Source organism: Ctenopharyngodon idella, chromosome 7 (assembly GCF_019924925.1).
Source record: "Ctenopharyngodon idella isolate HZGC_01 chromosome 7, HZGC01, whole genome shotgun sequence".
Lineage (NCBI taxonomy): Eukaryota > Metazoa > Chordata > Actinopteri > Cypriniformes > Xenocyprididae > Ctenopharyngodon > Ctenopharyngodon idella.
The window spans coordinates 23,120,774-23,140,042 of NC_067226.1; the positions used below are offsets into that span (position 1 = coordinate 23,120,774).

General features: G+C 36.4%; 1 protein-coding gene across 4 annotated transcripts in view; it reads left to right on the plus strand.

The window, feature by feature from the left end:
• LOC127515598 (protein phosphatase 3 catalytic subunit alpha) overlaps window positions 1-19,269 on the plus strand; it is a 110,553-nt gene that overhangs the window by 82,811 nt on the left and 8,473 nt on the right. For 2 of the 4 annotated variants that reach the window (XM_051899432.1, XM_051899434.1), the window contains exons 7-13: window positions 1,294-1,371; window positions 4,864-4,958; window positions 12,433-12,558; window positions 12,656-12,727; window positions 14,691-14,717; window positions 16,364-16,448; window positions 18,863-18,960. In XM_051899432.1, the coding sequence (XP_051755392.1) occupies window positions 1,294-1,371; window positions 4,864-4,958; window positions 12,433-12,558; window positions 12,656-12,727; window positions 14,691-14,717; window positions 16,364-16,448; window positions 18,863-18,960 (581 nt within the window). The remainder of the gene's footprint in view (window positions 1-1,293; window positions 1,372-4,863; window positions 4,959-12,432; window positions 12,559-12,655; window positions 12,728-14,690; window positions 14,718-16,363; window positions 16,449-18,862; window positions 18,961-19,269) is intronic. The other 2 variants (XM_051899433.1, XM_051899435.1) reach the window with 1 other exon arrangement.

The window sequence follows — 19,269 nt, forward strand, 5'->3', positions numbered from 1 at the left end:
AGATGTGCATAATTATTAGGCAGTTTTTTTTCTACAAGTAGATTTGGCCAAAAAAGAGATTTAACTTGCACTGAAAAGTCAATTTATGAAATGCCCATGAGCAGGATGCAATACTATAGACATTTTAAAATTAAGGCATGCCATTGGACAGCAAAATGCTCATTGGGTCAGCAGGGTCACAAAAAAACAGGTTGAGAAGAAAAGATGCATGTTAACTGCAAAAGACTTTAAAGGAATTAGTTCACCCAAAAATGAAAATTCTGTCATCATTTCCTCACCCACAAGTTGTTCCAAACCTGTATACAGTTCTTTGTTCTACTGTACACAAAGGAAGATATTTGGAAGAATGTTTGTAACCAAGCAGATCTCGCCCCCCCATTGATTACCATAGTAATTTTTTCTCCTACTATGGTAGTCAATGGGGGGCGAGATCTACTTGCATCTGCTCGCTATAGTAATTCAGTAAAATAGGCTATTTAATTGACCAAGACAAGTGACTATGGATTTGAAAGGTCCTGTTAACTGTTTAGATGTTATTACAGTCCCCTCTTTGAAGTTCTGCTAAAATTATATTAGATCAGATTAGGGGTGGGCGATATGACCCTGATATGATCATTAGGGCTGGGACAATATATTAATGCATTGCGATTCGTGGATCGATTCTGATATTTTTCAAATGCATCGCAAATCGATTGAGCTTAGTTTTTAACAGCAAATGGCGCTCTAGGCTAGTTTTTAACTCGCGAGTCTGAGAATCGCGATATATGCGGAAAATATTAGAATTTAGAATTAGAATTGTATGCACAATTTTATTTCACAATAACAATATATCTTATGATATGGGAGGAGACCGGGAAGTGTTGTAACTCGGGGTCAGTTGTAACACGACAAGTCAAAAAGTTCTCTTTCGCTGCTTATTGCACTTTAGTGGTTTAAAATAAGTTATTTAAAACTGCACCACTTAAAAACACATTAAAAATTTATGTGATGGCACAACATGGCAATGTCACGTGAGCATACAATCATTTACAATCAAATGATCAGTATTCATAAACATACATTTAAATAAAAGTAATCCAACAGTTTTGTTGCTCATTGAGGGAGGAGGTAAATTATAGCAAGGGGTTATGCACATTTTTTACATTCTTTAAACACATACAGTACTTTTAAATGTCCTTCCTGTGACAGTACTATGATGGTGTTCTTGTATCTTGAACATTATTAACTGAAATTGCACCCCAGAACCTTCATGCTGTATTTTACAACTTATTTTCTCTTTCCTCATTCTTGTAGTTATCCTGCTGTGTGTGACTTTCTACAACACAACAACTTATTATCTATCATCCGAGCCCATGAAGCACAGGATGCTGGGTAAGTCTGGCACAAAAGCATTTTTTTAGTAGCAACTGGTTAAATTTGAGAGACTGGAGAGTCGTAAACATTGCATTTTGAAATGTTCTTTTATAAGAATTGGTTAATTATGGTCCCCTGAATGAGATTATGCTCTGCTGTGATAATTGAATGAACATATTGACTATAAAAGGAAGATGAACTTGTTGGTGTTCTCTCACAACACACAACATTAACGCTGAAATTGATGCATATTGCCCACAGATTCATTTTTAAGTTGCCGTCCAGTGCTAACAAAGCATTTTTGTGTTTTTTACCTGATGAAAATGCTTTTAATAGACCTTAAAGCACTGTATTATGGGACAAGCCTAGCTTTTCCAGCTGAGAATGGCCCTGTTTGCTTTGGTCTTGCTGTCCAATTTTGTTGAGTCAGACTGTTAGAGCTTTCAGCATGTTCATTGATTATCATGGAGTCGTCGTTTGACAAGGCTGTACTCTGCCAGTCTCTTGGTCCATGATTATAGCAGCAGGGTGGTGAAAATTAGGGCAACACCAATAGAAGTTACATGCTGATTACTTACACTAGCTTACACTAGACTCAGAGCTACATATGGTGCACTAATTGCAGGGAGAGTCCCTCTAGTTCAGCTCTGGCCCAAGATGTCTTGCAGTTGAGGCAGAAGGACTGAGATGTGAGATCCAGACTCAGCGCTGATGGATCTGAAGTCACATTAGCAATGCTGCACAGACCACTACGCTACCAGCAAACTAAGAATAGAGCTCATATGAATGAAAAGTGAAATTAAAGCAATGCCGGGCTGGACAAATGAAGTCTGGATTTTGACTGTGACATTTTTGATGGAGGAAATGCTTATTGCTGGGTGATTATAGTTTCATGACTAATTGATAGCCTGAAGTTAGGCTCACGTCACAGTTTATTCTGGCTAAAACAAACAGCCACTCTGACAGGAAGAGACTGATATGTAAGTTTTCTGTTTTCTATTTTATTCTATTTTAAAATGTAATTTATTCCTGTGATGGCAAAGCTGAATTTTCAGGACCCATTACTCCAGTCTTTAGTGTCACAATATCCTTTAGAAATCTTTCTAATATGCTGATACATATTGTGATACATTTTTAAGCATTCTTTATTGAATTGAAAGTCCAAAGGAAGAGCATTTATTTTAAATAGAAATCTTTTGTAGCATTATAAATGTCTTTACTGTCGCTTTTCATTTTAATCAGTTAAAAATATATATTACAGACCCCAAACTTTTAAATGGTAGTGAGACAACTATGGTACCACATTAATAGGCAACTGATAAGCAATGCTAAAATAAAAAGTTAAAATGTCCCGGACGAGCCCCCATTTGTCATAACCCAGCTTAAAGGTTATGACAAAAAAGAGTGGGATGCAAGAATTTAATCAAAATATAACAAATTTATTTAACAAACGAAACAATAATTGAACACAAATGCGACAAAAACAAAACATAAGAAAAACATGCGTGTCGGGCCCACTCGGACTGCAGCCCCGCCCTGTTGAAACAAAAAAATAACAAAGCCACACAGCAGGCAGGTATGCAGGCCGTCACAGTAATTACACAGCATTTTAAACAAAAGGTCCAAAAATTCACTGAAGAATATGTGTTGAATGAATTTGTGATTAGAAAATGTCTGTCCAAAAATAATAAAGTCCTAATTATAATCACTCTGAGAAAACAAACCATTATGTAACTGCTTGTAAATATAAAAATAATAATAAATACAGCCACAAGCTGTAATCATCTAGGTCTAAGCACCAATGGCCCACATAGATGATTAGCGATACAATTGAAATGATATGGTTTTTAAAGCAAAGTCCATCTTGGGATCTTCACTGAAAGTTAGGGTTTGATGAAATGGGTAACAGCAACACAGGTGTCAAAAGCGGCAACTGATTTCACAACTTCAAGTAATCACTCCCTCTTATTGTTAGATTAAAAGAGGAAAAAATTGTGTAAAAATGTGATGAATAGCATATCACTGGACAATTTCAAATAAATTTGTAGATGAACTTTATTTTTCTGAGGCATTTATCTTAAGGACATTTTAAATTTTATAATTTATTTTTATTATGTGCCGTGTTCTAACCTTTCTTTTCTTCTAACAATTGCCTGTTTCTTTGTTTGAAACTTACTTGCTGAGTTACTTTATTTTATTTTTTTTTTTTTACGTGGGTTGTATTTGAGACTGCTCCTCTGTGCGGATGAACAAGTTACATTTCTGCCGCTTTTGTTCTGGCCAAGCATAAATGTTTTAAAATAAATCATGTTACTGACATTTAGATCTGACCATTGCTCAGTCAGTTCAGATCACACATGCAAATTTGGTACGTATTGAGCCACTGAAATGCCTTACCTTTTCAGCAGAAAAAAGCCATCTCTGTTTCAGTCTTCTTCAATCCCTTCAGATCTCAGAGTTGTCACTACCTCTCAAAAGCCATGCCGATATTTACTCCCATTTTAGCACGGGCTCTGTCGCTTTCCCTTTTGAATGCAGCCTCTTTGCAGAGGCTTGTTGGTTTTGACAGTAGGTGATTCCCCAGATGTCAACAATGATTGCTTTCTAGATTAAAAGCAGCCATCTAGATGACAAGTTTAAACCTCTAGGGTCAACAAACACGCCTGCATGATGACTTTGATTTTTTCCTGATAACAGTGTAAAAATCTTCAAATACTGTGTCATTTTTGGTCATACAGATAAGAGTAAGACATCATTTTAAACTAAACGTTTAAAAGGTCTACTTTTATTTGTGCACACTTACAAAAATGACAGTTCACTTTCTGCCATCTCTGTCTCCGGGAACTTCCTTCTGGAGTGTGTCATAAAAATGAGCTGAAACCCAGCGTATATGTTCCTTACAGACATGTGAAATATGTCTATAGAAAGCTTGAAATGTTTACTTTTAAATGAACCACTTTAAAACAAAAACAAATAATTATGTAATCCGTATGAAACCACCAAAAGGTATCCTGAGCACACGCCATATTGTAGTTGGGTCATCTTATTTGTGTTTACGGAAGTGACGTAACCACGCAAAGACAGATGACCTCAAAATGACATTTCCAGCAAAATCAGACCTAACAGCTCCAATTATAAATCCTTTTTATAAGCTTACAGTTGCCATTCAGGTAAGGTAAGAAAAAAGAATTTGTTTCTAGCCCTTACCAAAGTTATGACCCAAAATACAAATCACCGTGTTATAGCACCACCTAGTGTCGGATGGGTGTGTGTCTGTGCGTCTGAGTAGCGGTGTACGATTGGGACTATCTTGCCAGGTTTGGGGTCTGTACGATTTAAGGTCTCTGATGCCCGTATACTTTTAGGGCAGAAAAATAAGAAAATCAGTACAAACACAATAGGTTTCCAGCACCTTCGATTCTTGGAACCCTAATGAAGAAATGTAATCATTGTCTTGATGTTTATTCTGAGAACAGTGATGATGATGATGTTTTCTTTTTCTGCCCACAGTTATCGCATGTACAGAAAGAGTCAAACTACGGGCTTCCCCTCTCTCATCACTATCTTCTCAGCTCCCAACTACTTAGATGTCTACAATAACAAAGGTATTATGCACACATATCTCTGAATTGTGCATGTATGAGTAGACAGCAAGTCAGATGTCCAGATGTGGCCTGCAATGTTCCTGCTGAGCAACTAGATGGACAGACCCAAGTTAGTCAGTGTAATGGTTATGGCCAGTAAGGAAAAGGACAGAGGCAGCAAAGTATTGCAAGAAAACATTTCCAGACAGGAACTCACAAAATGTGTTTCAGTTAAAAAAAAAAAAAAAAAAAAAAAACATAAAGGAAAAATGAAACTTCAACAAAATGATTTAATAAAGAGTTGTCACTGCTTCTGCCTCTTATACTCTTATACAGCAGCGGTCTAACTACTACAGCATCTTTCTTCTAGGACAAAACATTAGAACTTCTGCACTCTTAACAACTTGAGGGGAATTTATATCTTGATGACCAGCACCAATTAACAAACAAAGTGGAACACAAAAAACTAAACTGGGTTACACTTTATTTTAAGGTGTCTTTGTAATGATACATTTAAGTACTGAGTAATATTAATTAACTACATTTACTTAAGTTAGGGTTTGTTTTAGGGTTAAAATTTACTGTTACTACTCCTGTAGTAAGTACATGTAACAAGGACTCTAAAATAAATTGTTACCATAAACTGAAAATACAGACTTCAAAACATAAATACACATCTTAAAGGTGGGGTAAGCCATTTTTCAAAAACACTGTTGGATATTGTTGATATTTGAAATCAACCCAAACAAACCCACCCCTCTCTTCATTGCTCTGCCTCCAAAACTCACACTCCAATCCTAACAATCCTTGTTAGGACTTCCAAGTCGGTCTCAAACCCCGGCCCGATCGCTGCTGGCAGGCGAGGCGAGTGCACTAACAATGACTGTTACACACGCAATGCGAGTGGATGTCTGTTTATCACAGCTGACGCGCAACAAAATGCTTCATGAAAATAAAGCGCAGATGATGAACGAAGGACAAGGAAGCACAAAAAATTAACATACAGTGCACAAGACTAAATACAAACAAGAGTTCGTTGTTAGTCGCCAACAGCACAGCAGCTCCAGACAATCAATGATACTCAAACCCAGTGTTACTCACGTGTGAAGCGGAATCAAAGAAGCATCCACGTCTATTTTCAGGTCTTCCCGCTTAGCTCTCTTCAGCGCTGTTTTTCTTCAAATCTCCCTCCTCGACGTCATACGCCCCCTAATGCTGTGCGTTTGTTGTTGGTGTCGGCCTGACTAACTTCCAAACAATGTTTTTGAAATATGACTTACCCCACCTTTAAATATTACTTTTAACTAGGGCTGCCAGTAGATTAATATGTTTAATTACAATTAATCGCACGCTTATTGTGAAATTAAGTACACACCATTTATCTTATCACGTTCATTTTGTCATCATTTGCTATATCTAGCAAATTAAACCATCAGATTAAAGTGGTTCTCACAAAACTGTATTTTCTGCTAATTTAGGTTTCTTTCCAAAAAAGGACACTTACCCCGGTTTCATAGACAAGGCTAAAGCTTAGTCCCAGAATAAAACGCATGTTTGAGCTGTTTTAACAGAAAACAACTTGCACTGACATATCTTAAAATATGTCAGTGCCATTGTTTTGTCTCAAGATGCACACCAGTAATGTTTTTTTTGTTTTTTTTTCTCCAAAGGCATGTTTTAAAAAGCTACTTAAATGTCATAATTGAACTGAGGCCTAATACTGGCTTAATCTAAGCACTGTCTGTGAAACCAGGCCTTGGAGTCTCCAAAAGGACACCAAATAACCAACCAAAATAAGAAGTTCATAGAATTAATACATTTATGAACACCAAAGCACCAATGGGGGGGGGGGAAACAGAAGAAAAAATGGTTTGCTTTAATCCAACCAAGAAACATGACATTCCGTTTGACATTCCGTTCAGTCTGTTTTTCACACAGAGTGAAAAATGCTGTATTATGCATGCCAGGCCATTAGCTGGCGATATCACTTTGTAAAGAAAAACTACGCACCTATAGAGTGAACATGTAATACACATTCGCATGACGTCACCATTTTGACAAATTCTCGTTTTTGTAGTTTACATGGAGACGATTACAGAAAAACTTGGACTTCAAAACCTGTTTTCAAAAGTTTGCATTTTCAGGCCCCCAAAGCACTGTTGCTTTGTAAATGAACGGCCAAAACACATAAAAAGTTTTCCATTTTTATTTGAAAATGGTGTTGTGTAAATGTCCCCTTAATTTAACGCAAACAATTAAGAAACATTTCTTGGAGTCCTCTCAGTGCCGAAAACAGTTGTACTGGCAGCAGCATCAGCCGGAACAATATATACAGTTGACGGTTCCGCATGAGAACCCCTTTTAGCATTGAACCAGCTCTCAGCGCCTTAACAACAACAACACATAAATTAATCATATATTATATTATCCACTATTAAATCATCCGTTAACAGAGTGTGCGCACATAACTCCAATGAAAGTTTAAATAAAGGCTATTAAACAGAACTCATGCTGTTGTCACATCTTTGTGCATTCATATTAATAATGGTTTAAACAGTAAATTAAAAAAAAAAAAAATAAATGAACTAATCAAATCTGGCGCATCAAGGATCCTCCACAGTTAGCACTTTCAGAGAAAAAGAGAGCAAGCCAGGGAGGGGGTGATTTTGCCAGGTTGCACCTTTGTCCATTTGCAGATAATGAAAAGGCGAAGATGGATCAGCCGGGACATTGCAGAGTGTAGTCTCTCACTGAGCAGAAAACCCACATATACACGCAGACCTTGATGTGAATATGTTTGGTGTCTGTTGCCATCATCTGCGTATTCCTCCCTGTGTCTGTAGGTTTTATTTTACATCCTCCTCCCAAAGTGTACATGCACTAAACGGTTATTTTCTAATGGTTGTTATTTTGCATAATGCTGAACATTTTAGTCTACTTTATAAAGAGAAAAATGAAAACAGTGGATGTAGAAATCTGGAAATGTAGACTTTTGCCATTTAGATGGGTACATGGTAATTAAAATCAACTTGAATTGCTGTTTGCAACCCATTTTATTTCCATAATGTGACACATTCCAAGTGAAAAAGAATATTCAACAAGAAAAAAATGCAGGCAGCACTCTATCCATCAGGAATAGATTGGCTTGGGAAAAGTGGGTGTTACATACTAGAATTAAGTGACTAGCAGACCTGGGGGATATTCCAGAAAGCAGGTTATGCGATATACCCGGGTAAGTTTACTCAGAGTAAACGGATAACCTTAACTTTCAGTTCCAAAAACGGAGGTAACTATCAGGGTCATTCACCAACGTGGCTGAACAACAGGTTTGCGACAATATGGTTTCGGGAAACAGTCATGACTAGCTAGTTGATTTGTTCAACGATGCATCGTACTAAGTTAGTGAAGCAGCAAGTTACGTTATTGTATGCGAAATGCACCCCAGGTTTGCTATTTGACTTGGTTAACATTATCAAATAAAAGTTACAAAAGGAAAGTAATTTCACATGATTAATAAATTGTACAAAGACAAAAAAAAATTTTTCTAACAAATACATTTTAGAATGTTCATTCACAATAAGACCAGGTGTGGAACAAAATGCCTCGTTGTTTTTTTGTTTTCGTTTTTTAAGAAAAGTTAAGATATGTTATTCTTGGCTCTCTCCTTGTTATATTTACTCCAGGCTCACTAATATTTCACCAGTCAAACATCTAATCCAGGCTTTGCTAATTCATGGCTAATAATGCTTAAATTAGCTTGTTGTGTATCACACAGAGAGGATAGAATTACTCCCCTCTTCACTGGAGAATAAAAGTTAATGACGTATTGCCATAATAAGATGCATTCCTGGAATGTTTGCTTTTTTTATAACCCTTGTCTTTTTGTATAATAGTGTTTTTATTTAGAAACTAACTTATTTAAGGACTGTTTGACTTATTTAGTTATGTGCATGCATACCCCTCATTAAGGACGTTTATTAGTCTTTTGTTCTGTTGCTATTTATATTTATGGGGATGGATCACTGGGATAATTTTGTTAAAGGGTTCATGGTTAAACTTAAAAACGAGTGCTACTGACTTATGTAATATTGTGAAATATTATTGTTATTTAAAATAACTGTTTTCTAATTGGATATATTTTAAATGTAATTTATTCCTGTGATGGAATTTTCAGCATCATTACTCCTGTCTTCAGTGTCGCATGATCTTTCGGAAATCATTCTCATATGCTGATTTGGCACTCAAATAACATTTATTATTATAATCAGTGCTAAAACCAGTTGTGCTGCTTAATATTATTGTGGAAACCGTGGTAGTTTTTCATGATTCTTTAATAAATATAAGGTCATAAGCATTTATTTTTGTAAATCTTACAGAACTCAAATATTTAAACAGTTGTGTATACATTTTATTTATCCACCCTTATTTTTTAGATGCATCAGATGTTAAGAAACCCAATTCGGTCGACCATTACTCATTTTCATAGGAGGATTTTAAGCAAAAATTGTGCATTTCAGTGTTGTCACTGTGTTTTTGGTCCCTCCATTTTCCTCTCTGAAGGCCAGTTTGACCAGCAAAAATTAATTACTTCTTTAAGTCTGAATTAAGCAGATGAGTGTGGAGGAGGGGTGAAGATCGAACCTTTTTATACACCAATTGAAGTCTGGACACGGGCGTGTGAGGAGATTGATGGCCAATTGGCTTCTGCTGTAACTCTGGCCCGGGGGGGGGGAAAGCCCAGATATCCATCACTCTCAAAGGGTTGCCAGATTGAGCCACTAGCCGTCTATCATGCTCTGACCATGAGCACCACAGCCCTGACTGTGCAAATAGAGTCAATCAAGCAACCCCTGGCAAGGCACAAAAAAAAATAATTAATCTGCAAGAACAACACAAATGACAGTCAGCTATTCACAGGTCTGGCAAGGTTTTCTAGCGTTGTTTAACACGTAACCGTTGTTTGGGTCTCATAATGGAGAATATAGCAGAAAGCAGCAGGATAATGGACACTTTCTCTACTGGCCCGCTGAGCTTATTCGGAGTATTGATTAAAATGCAGAGGGTTCCTTTATCTGTTGGCACAGTCCAAATAAGAAATTGTGCAGATTTTTGTTGAAATTGCCAGATGTAGGATATTGAAGAAAGCTGTAGATCCTAATGTTATAGTTCTGTATTTCATGGTATTGATTTCACCACTATTGTTTAAAGCATTTCTCCATGTTTTGTGGCCTTGATTTCATAGCATGGGTCATGTTACCATGACAACATAGCAGACAGTGCTGCGGACAAAACTGTTGTGCCTGCACATGGGGTCATGGATCACTGGTAAAGCTTGTGTGGGTTTTGGCACAGCAGGGTCAGTTGTGACCGGTGTGCAGGAATGAAGGGAAGGATGAAGTGAAAATGGCAGATGAAAGAGAGGAGAACTTTCCTCCTCATTCTGATTGTGGCTCTGAAATGGGAGTTCCTCACACCAGTGAATTCCCCTATAGGAACAGATTTCAGCAACACCGTTTTTATGCAGCTATGCAGTGATCTAACTGCTTATTTAAAGTCATGTTGATCTTATATGACAGGAGTATGAAGTGGAGCCTAAAATTATTCCCTTGAAATTTCATTATGAAAGAATTAAAATGTATGACCGTGTCTTTGACATCTGTAGATTTCATCAACCATGGACATCTTTCAGTGAGTGTATATTTAAAACATGACATCATATTCAATTGTGACAATATTCTATATTTAATCTGAAACACATTTTTTAAAACAATCATTTTACATTTATATATCAGAATATATTATCATATATCACACTGCAAGACAATGTAAGTGAAATGCAACAACACTGGATGGTGATTAAAATGGTGCATAAACAAAGTTGGTTTGTGATTTAAAATGTAGAGAGACATCTAGTGGTAGTGGACTGCACATCTAATTTTCTTTAATTTGACTTTTTCCTTTTCCTCTTCCCTTCTAGTTTATTCCACAGAAACATTTTCATTTTTAAAGTTTGTGAGGTTGTTTTTCTCTCTCTCTGTCAGGCACAACCTCTGCTGTTTCTGTGGGTGGACTTTAAGGTCAGCTTTTCGAAAGCATTTATGGTGTGGACCGTCACCTAATTATAGACTGAGGAAAGATAATATTTTATGTAATTAATAGCAATGTTGCATTTTCTGGTAATACATTCTTGGCAGTAGACCGTGAGTGACATTTAAGGCGTGTTTATGTTCAGTGTACAGTATCTTCAGGTCTTTTACGTCTGGTATTTGACATGTGATTGACACCTGCTAGCCCCTCCATGTTTGACGACCTGCTATTCTCAAACACCACTAAGAAGATGGGACGGGAAAGTCCCCCTCCATGAGTTGTAATGTGTGGTGTCGACTTTCGACAGATCTAGGGCATGGTCGCCACAGCGACAGGATTGTTGATCATATGATGTGAGCCACCTCCAGAAAGTTTTCATTAAAAACACACAACACAGAAGCTAAAAGTAAAATTCATTTTCTGGTTTGTCAAATGATATGTGGAGATCTTTATAGTCTTTATAGTCTAAGTGGCTGTACCTTGAAGAAGTAATGATAATAACATGGTACTTTTATATTTTTTTATATATATATATGCCACCCATGTTACTTAATAATTTCTATGTTCATATACTATAGCATTGTTTAACTATTGGATCATGTCCAAAAATGGTAATTCCATAGTACTATTTTCATTATTTTGAGAGATTCTCATTCCTTAGTTTTGGTAGTTCTGGGAAAATTCATTCAACCTCAAAATATGTTTTGAAGATTCCACATCTATTATAGAGTTTTTTGAGTCCCAAGACATGATGGGTGAAGGAAAAATGGAAAAATCAAGGAAATTTTGTTTGTGCAGGTTTGTTGCTTCCAATCTATTAATTGAGTTATGTGTATTTAAGAAACATAAAATGCTTAGCACGACAAAAGAATTGGCAGGTTTTTTTTTTTTGTTTGTTTGTTTTTTTTGGTTTTTTTTTCCCAAAAATGAATGCTATTTCCACCACAGAATGTTATCAAACACTATACATCATTTGAGATGTGGTGGAAATGGCACTGTGGTGGTTTTTTGATGATTGATTTAGAAATTACAGAATTCCAGTTGTGCATGCATGTCCTCCACTTATATGATATTGATATTGTTAATGTACTAATTAAATAGCAAGTGTGTGAAAATTGTGTTAGAAAATTGTGAAAAAGAAGAGATAGCTGTAGGGGGAAAGAAGTTTCACGTGGCTGCCTCTAAATTGAGCTGATGGACTCTTTGAGGGAAAATAACCATTTAAACAGATGCTTTGGTGTGTGTGTGTGTGTGTGTGTGTGTGTGTGTGTGTGTGTCGTACATCTGAGACAGTGTTGAATTCTGATGAAGCATTTGTCAGATGTAGCAGCTGTATCATTTCTTTAATTTAACTTACCCATTCTCTCTCTTTATGCTTTCCCTTTTTCTTGTACCTCTCTTTCTACAGCTGCTGTGCTGAAATATGAGAATAATGTCATGAACATTCGACAGTTTAACTGTTCTCCTCATCCTTACTGGCTGCCTAACTTCATGGATGTCTTCACTTGGTCTTTGCCCTTCGTTGGGGAGAAAGGTAAGCTATTTACAGTTAGCTATTTACCTACAACAGTTTTTATGTTGCATGAAATTCTCAATAAGTGCAGCGAACAAACTCTTTCTTGTTCCCGTAGTGACTGAGATGCTGGTAAATGTCTTGAGCATCTGCTCCAATGATGAGCTGACCACTGACGAAGAGATAGATGGTAAGAAATTCAGGAGTACGCAAGCACTCATGCACCATCCAGTTTCTTTGTAGCAGTACGAGAAGTTTGAAAGTAAAGTGCATGGTTGGGTTCACAAGGGGGCGCCCTTTGTCTTTTTACCCTCATAATAAATCTGGAATATTACCAGACCTTTTGACCTTAAGCTATTTAGATGCTGCTGGTCTTACAACTCAAAAGGACCTGATTCTTTTACTATCTCCATATTGGAGAGAAGGCTTTGTCTGTGAACAAGGCATTTCATTTGCACTGTTCCTGCATTTAATGCACTGTCATTTACATTTGGGTAAAAGTGTGTGCTAAATGACAGTCAGTAGCTAGCTGATGTTTAAATCTTGTGCAAAGCATACCAGCAAGATGTTAGATGGTAATAGATACACCCGTACACATCAGCAGAAAAATGGCATCACTCTCCATATGGAGTGCCTTTCTGTTCCTAACAGCTTTTTTGTCAAATTGTAAAGGTACATTATGTAAAATTGACAGCTAGCAGTTGAAATGGGTACTGCAGTCCAAATTCCAAATATTGGAGAGAGTTTTTTCCCTCGTGCCCTCCTCCTCTTCAGATTCCATGTACACGCAGGGTGCCAGATTGAGAAGACTTAACAGGAACGAGCACAATTGAAAATGGAAAGCGATGAGCCTTACACTGTACATCGATCAGCTAATGTATACGTTTGCCATGTTTTTATTGACAAGGCTTTTTAGGTCAGGTAGAATCTGCGATCTCTGACCCAGTTCGTTTGCTGGCTTTCATGGCTGCAATACACTGTGTTTTCCACCAACTGGCAACCCAAGGTGTCGAAATACTATTGAGTAAATTGGCTGTGGGTTGGATCACACTGACCAAAACAAAAACACACATTCCAAAAAGGACAGCACATTTCAAAATAGAATAACTGGCTGTAGCATTGTTTTTCGGAGAAACAAGTATTTGAACTTGCCGCGTTTCCTAAATCTCAGCAAAATATTATGGTAAATTACATACAACACTTAAATATAAGCCAAATGAGATTCAATAGGACAGATGGTAAAACAGGAACAGAGTATGATAATATTTAGTATGTTATAAACACATACATTGGCTTCCAAATGTCTGAGATCACTAGTGTCTGAAATACTGTTTTTATTTTTAATTTAATTGAATTTTTTCAATACATAATTTTGTCATCGGCATAATTACAGTGAAAATTTGATTTAAAAATTGTTTAATATCAGAATTTATTAGTTTTTTTTTTTTTTTTTTTCTTTATTGACAGCAGTGTGTGGAAGCAAGAACATCTGAGTTAGAGATGTTAGTGCAGAATTTTAAATATTTCTTATTAATTCTCTTATAACATTACTTTGTTTGCATTTTTTAATTACAAATTTCAAAATGTATTCAGATTTTCAGTGTGGTCTCAGACTTTTGAATTAAATAATCAAAAAGAAAAGACTTGGATTATTACATTAAATATAAGATTTTGTTTTTATCTTTTTCTACCACACAGTCATGGTAAGAAAAAAATTCTTAATTAATCAATTAATTGCTATTCAAAATAAACAAACGGTCAGATGACAAATAAAAGATTGACCAGAAATCTTCAAGGAGTTCAAGCTTTGGTAAAGCACACTAACATCCCATCATGCTGTGATGCTACACTCTCACTCTCTCCAACTTTTTTTTTTCCTCAAATATCCATTAAATATTCTTTATTTTATTTCTCTTTTCTCTTCTTTTTCTCACTCATTTTGTCCATCTCTCTCCCTCTCAAATATTACTTCTGTTGCTTCATCTAATGAATCTCTTTCTCTTTTTTCAGACTTCTTTGAGGCATTTCTTATTTTTTGTTTCTTTGATGGATGTGCTTTTTTGCTCTCTCTTTGTCTCCCTGTCACTCCTCAGCCATTCACTGATCATTCTTCTGTTCTTTTTCTGTTTCTTCTGGGGGTGTATCTTGAGAAGGACAGCTAATATATGGGCCAAAGAAAGGTACAGCCTCCCACAATCCAATGCGGTGTGCAGTCCTGCCTCTTGTTTGTACCTTTTTCTAGTTGGTTGATTAAGCTAACACCAAAAATACACTAATGAACGTACTTATAATTTTCATAGATACTAATTCTTATGTTTCAAGCACCCTGGTCATCCAGAACTGGATGAATTATTGACGTTGTTGTTTCAAACTATGAAAAGGCCATTGCTAGTTGTGTGTGAATTGCTTGCACTGTTTGAAAAGTCAAGAATTTCATTTACTAAGTGAGGTGAGTATGCCACTTATCAGGCAGACCACTAACATTGTTCTCAAATTAGAGCACACCGATGTGAGTAAACGAGTTTGCAGAGCACAGTGCCTTCATCTTTTATATTCTATCTCTCATACCAATTCACCTGACATTGTTATCCTCCCCTACCATTTTTTGCCATTTTCCATGTTTTCCACCTCTGTATAAATATAGTGATACCAAAAAGTATTTAAACTAGTGATTAATACTTCAAAAAACAACTACTCAGTGAGTTGAATGACTGGTAAACTAGTATTAAACAAGCCCTGGATATCCAGGGTGGTCAACCATGGTTTTTAGGGGTCCTTTCCATAAGTTTTTATGTACTGGACAGAGCTCAACAGTATATAACAGAAAGCAGGGCTCTAGAGAGAGGAACTCTTTAAATCGACACAATGAAGTTGACACAGCAGCCTAAGATGTCTATCTGAATGTCTGTGGCTGTAACCACTGCTTAAAATATCAAAACCATCTAAAAATCTAAAATGAATTGACCTCACTAATCAATTAGTCATTTTTTTGAATGATGTGACTCCTAATTTGGACACAGAAGTACTTACAGTATGTATTTGTGAACTACACCTGTGTGAAACTTTTGAGAAACACCTTCATACATCCACTAAAAATCACTTTGGGATGAACTGGTGAAAAGTGGTTCTATTTTTTTTTTTTAATATTTTCTGTGTGACAGTCAAATCGTTTTAATAGTGACTTAAGTGTCCAAATACATTTTAGGGCCGATGTATCAGCAAAGCTTAAACAAATGTAACATTCAGTCAAACGCTCAAAAGTCTGAGCTGCAACCTGTTCATACGCAAGACACTCCCTCGTATTGTTATTTTCTCATCACACTGTTGTCTATAATCTTACCTTGATGAACTAGGTAGAATCTCAATTAAAACCAACAAGGTTCTTCTCTTTAGCATCTGTAATGGATGGCACTATGATTAACCTAACCATATCCATGACTGCGAGGATCGATAGCAGGCTAACAGAATGCTTAGCATGCATTTCAGTCCTGAGGTGTGGGCCACTGTGAGGATTTCTATTGATCTGCCCTTAGTGTGCTGAGACAGCACGTTCTGCCAACTGAGTTTCCCCTGCAGTCACCCGTCTGGGTAATTATACTCCAAAGGAAGTGTTCACCCAGTGTAGTCATTTGTCTTTCTGGACATTAAAGTCAGGATGTAATTATGGCTTGTGAACGTTTGAAGTTGTGAGGTTTGGAGATGAAGTGGCCGGTTGCGTTTTAATGAAGTGACTTTTCAAGCATGTTTTTAAGGGTTGTTTTAGTTTGTATACTGTTATGTAACACTGACACCCGAATATGTGCGTGTGTGTGTGTGTGTCTCACAGGTGCCACAGCTTCTGCGCGCAAGGAGGTAATCCGAAACAAGATCCGTGCCATTGGAAAGATGGCTCGAGTTTTCTCGGTTCTTCGGTAAGATGACTTTGTGTACACGTGCAAGATGAAATTAGACAAATGCGCACATTCGGCAGGCAAAAAGCTCAGTGAGGCTGCTCAACCACAGAAAATAAAATAAAATAAACGGGAAAAAGTTGGCACACCACAATATTTTTTTTTTTTTTTTGCATGTTCTCACCAAATGTGATGTTTTGAGCCATATGTATGTTGGCCGAAAGAGCTCAATGCGCTGCAACTGAAGAAAACACATGCCAATAGAAAAAACACCAGCAAATTCAGAAAACTTCTTCATCAGTTTGACAACACGTGTGCTGCAAATACTCATAACGCGACCAAATACAGAAACGCTGCCAGTACTCACAACTTGCATATAATCAGTCATCAGGTCAGCGACAACACCACGGACCAGTAGACATTGAACATTGGGACAAGCCCAGCCATTTTTGTCACTTGTTGGGTCCCCTTGAAACATTTCCGTTGTGGCCTTTGCAATTTGCAGTGTGTTTCTGTATTTGGTTTCGTTGTGAGTATATGCAGCATATGTTTTCAAACTGATTGTTTTTTTAATCTGCTGGTGTTTTTTCAGTTTGAATGTGTTTTTTTTCAGTTGCAGCGTGTTGAGCTTTGTGCTATTTGCAGCTTATTTCTGTATTTGGTTGCATTGTGAGTATTTGCAGCACGTGTTGACTTAATGTGTTTTCTTCAGTTGCAGCACGTTGAGCTCTCTCGGCCACCGTACATATGGCTCTTGATCAAACAATGAAATTATTAGGCCAGTATATACATCAGAGTATTACATCACATGATAGACCACATGACTACATCAAATGGTTTTAAAAAAAATAATATATGTGTTTGTACCATAATGATGTGAACAATGACATTAAACAAAACAGCTAAACTAGACTGAAAGTGAAAACATCAAATAACTAGAACAATAACCATATCTAACAACAAACACCTTATTGTAACCTTACTGCACCCAAACAGAATATCACAAAATAAGACACTATAAATTATTAAAGAGAAGAGCAAATATCAAACTCTTCATTATGACTGTTAGGTTATACTGTGTCCAAAGTATAAATCCAATAAGTTTCATGCTTTAAAACCAAATTGTTAATTCCACACCCTCTTCAAGGTCATTTTACTGCTTCTGTGTCAGTATACAGACTTGTGGAATCCAAATGACTCAACTTAAAAAAATGTTTTGCTACTGGATTCCTTAGGGCCATGATGTCTGATAGCACTTTGATGTTCAGAGATACAGATTTTAAGCAGTCTGCTAGTTTTTCCAATGTAGCAAATTCCACAAGGGCAAGTCTTACAGGAAATCATTCCTCGGATCTTAAATGTCTTCCAAGTAAGAGGATGATAGAAGGTTTGTGTTTTGTTTTTGGTGATAATGTGCAATAATTAAAAAAATAATAATTTCTGTATTTATGGAGCTGAGGTGTGCCAACTTTTTTCCTTTTTGTTCAAATGCAAAATGAAAACTAGTGTCAAATGCGAGTAGAAACACATTAGATTAGATAGTTTCTTTGCTAGTAGCTAATAACTTCATATGGAACTGCATCATAATGCATGGTTTAAACTTGAGAATGATTGTGAGAATGATAATCTGACTCTTGCTTATGTAAGTGAAGTCAACAACCTGCAAACCATCTGCTAAAGAAAACATCTGTCACAGCTTTTACCATTGTGGAAGCCTTAATCCACCTTTTCACTATCTCGGACAATCAGCTACGATTGTTTCGACTAGACTACTAGTGATTTGCACTGAACTTTCAAATTGGTTGTAAATACCCACCACTTATTTAAAACAAATGACTCATTATTATGCAGTAATTATAAAATACTTATTTAGGACATAATTATTCATAATTGGCATTTTTACAGAAACAGTGTTAAAAATAATTTTTAGTGGGAAAATATTGGGAAAATATAGAATGCATCACATTCGGTCAGGCAATCGCAAATGGTCTAGCCACAAAAGTTTAAATATTTCAGACCACCTGAAGCTCAAATCTCATCATAATATTCCGCATATGCAAATTCTGTACTACTCTACATTAGAAATGAATGGCTTCTGGTCTGTCATTTGTCAGAGATAGTGAAAAGGTGGCTTTATTATCAGAAATTTATCTAGGAAGGTTTTTTTTTTTTTTTTTTTTGCTTTTTCCCAGAACATGTTGCAACACATTTTTCTCTTTAAAAAAATATGAGAAATGAATCTGCTAAATAATTGTTTTTGTACTTGGGGCAAAGATATATTTTGAAAAAAAGTTAATTAAAAAAGTTTATTGATCGTTAAGTATTTACAGATTTAAAGATGACTAAATTCTTTTGCCATTAGCAGTTATGTGTGTGTTTGTGTTTTTTAATCTTTGTGTGTTAGTATTGCACATAACAACATGTTTCTGTTATAGAGAAGAGAGTGAGAGCGTCCTGACTCTGAAAGGTCTCACTCCAACTGGCATGCTGCCCAGTGGCGTTCTATCTGGAGGCAAAGAGAAACTCCAGAATGGTAAGACGCGTGCGCACACACTCAAGGTCTTGTGGTCAGGAATATGTAGATCACTTTAAACTTTCTTTCCACATCAGAGCTCTTTCCATGGCTGTTAATTTTGCAGTATTAATCAGTACATTTAGAGATAATTTACATCTTTTAATTTCCCCAGGTAGTGTTTTCACATTTAAAACCGAGTCTACTCTATTTCATATGTAATGTTCAAATATGCACAGTCTGATATTTTTATTTAATGTATACTCTCTGCACCCCCTGGTGGTTGTGTTATAAAACTTATATTCTTTCCTCTTTGCTTCTTTTGGCTTT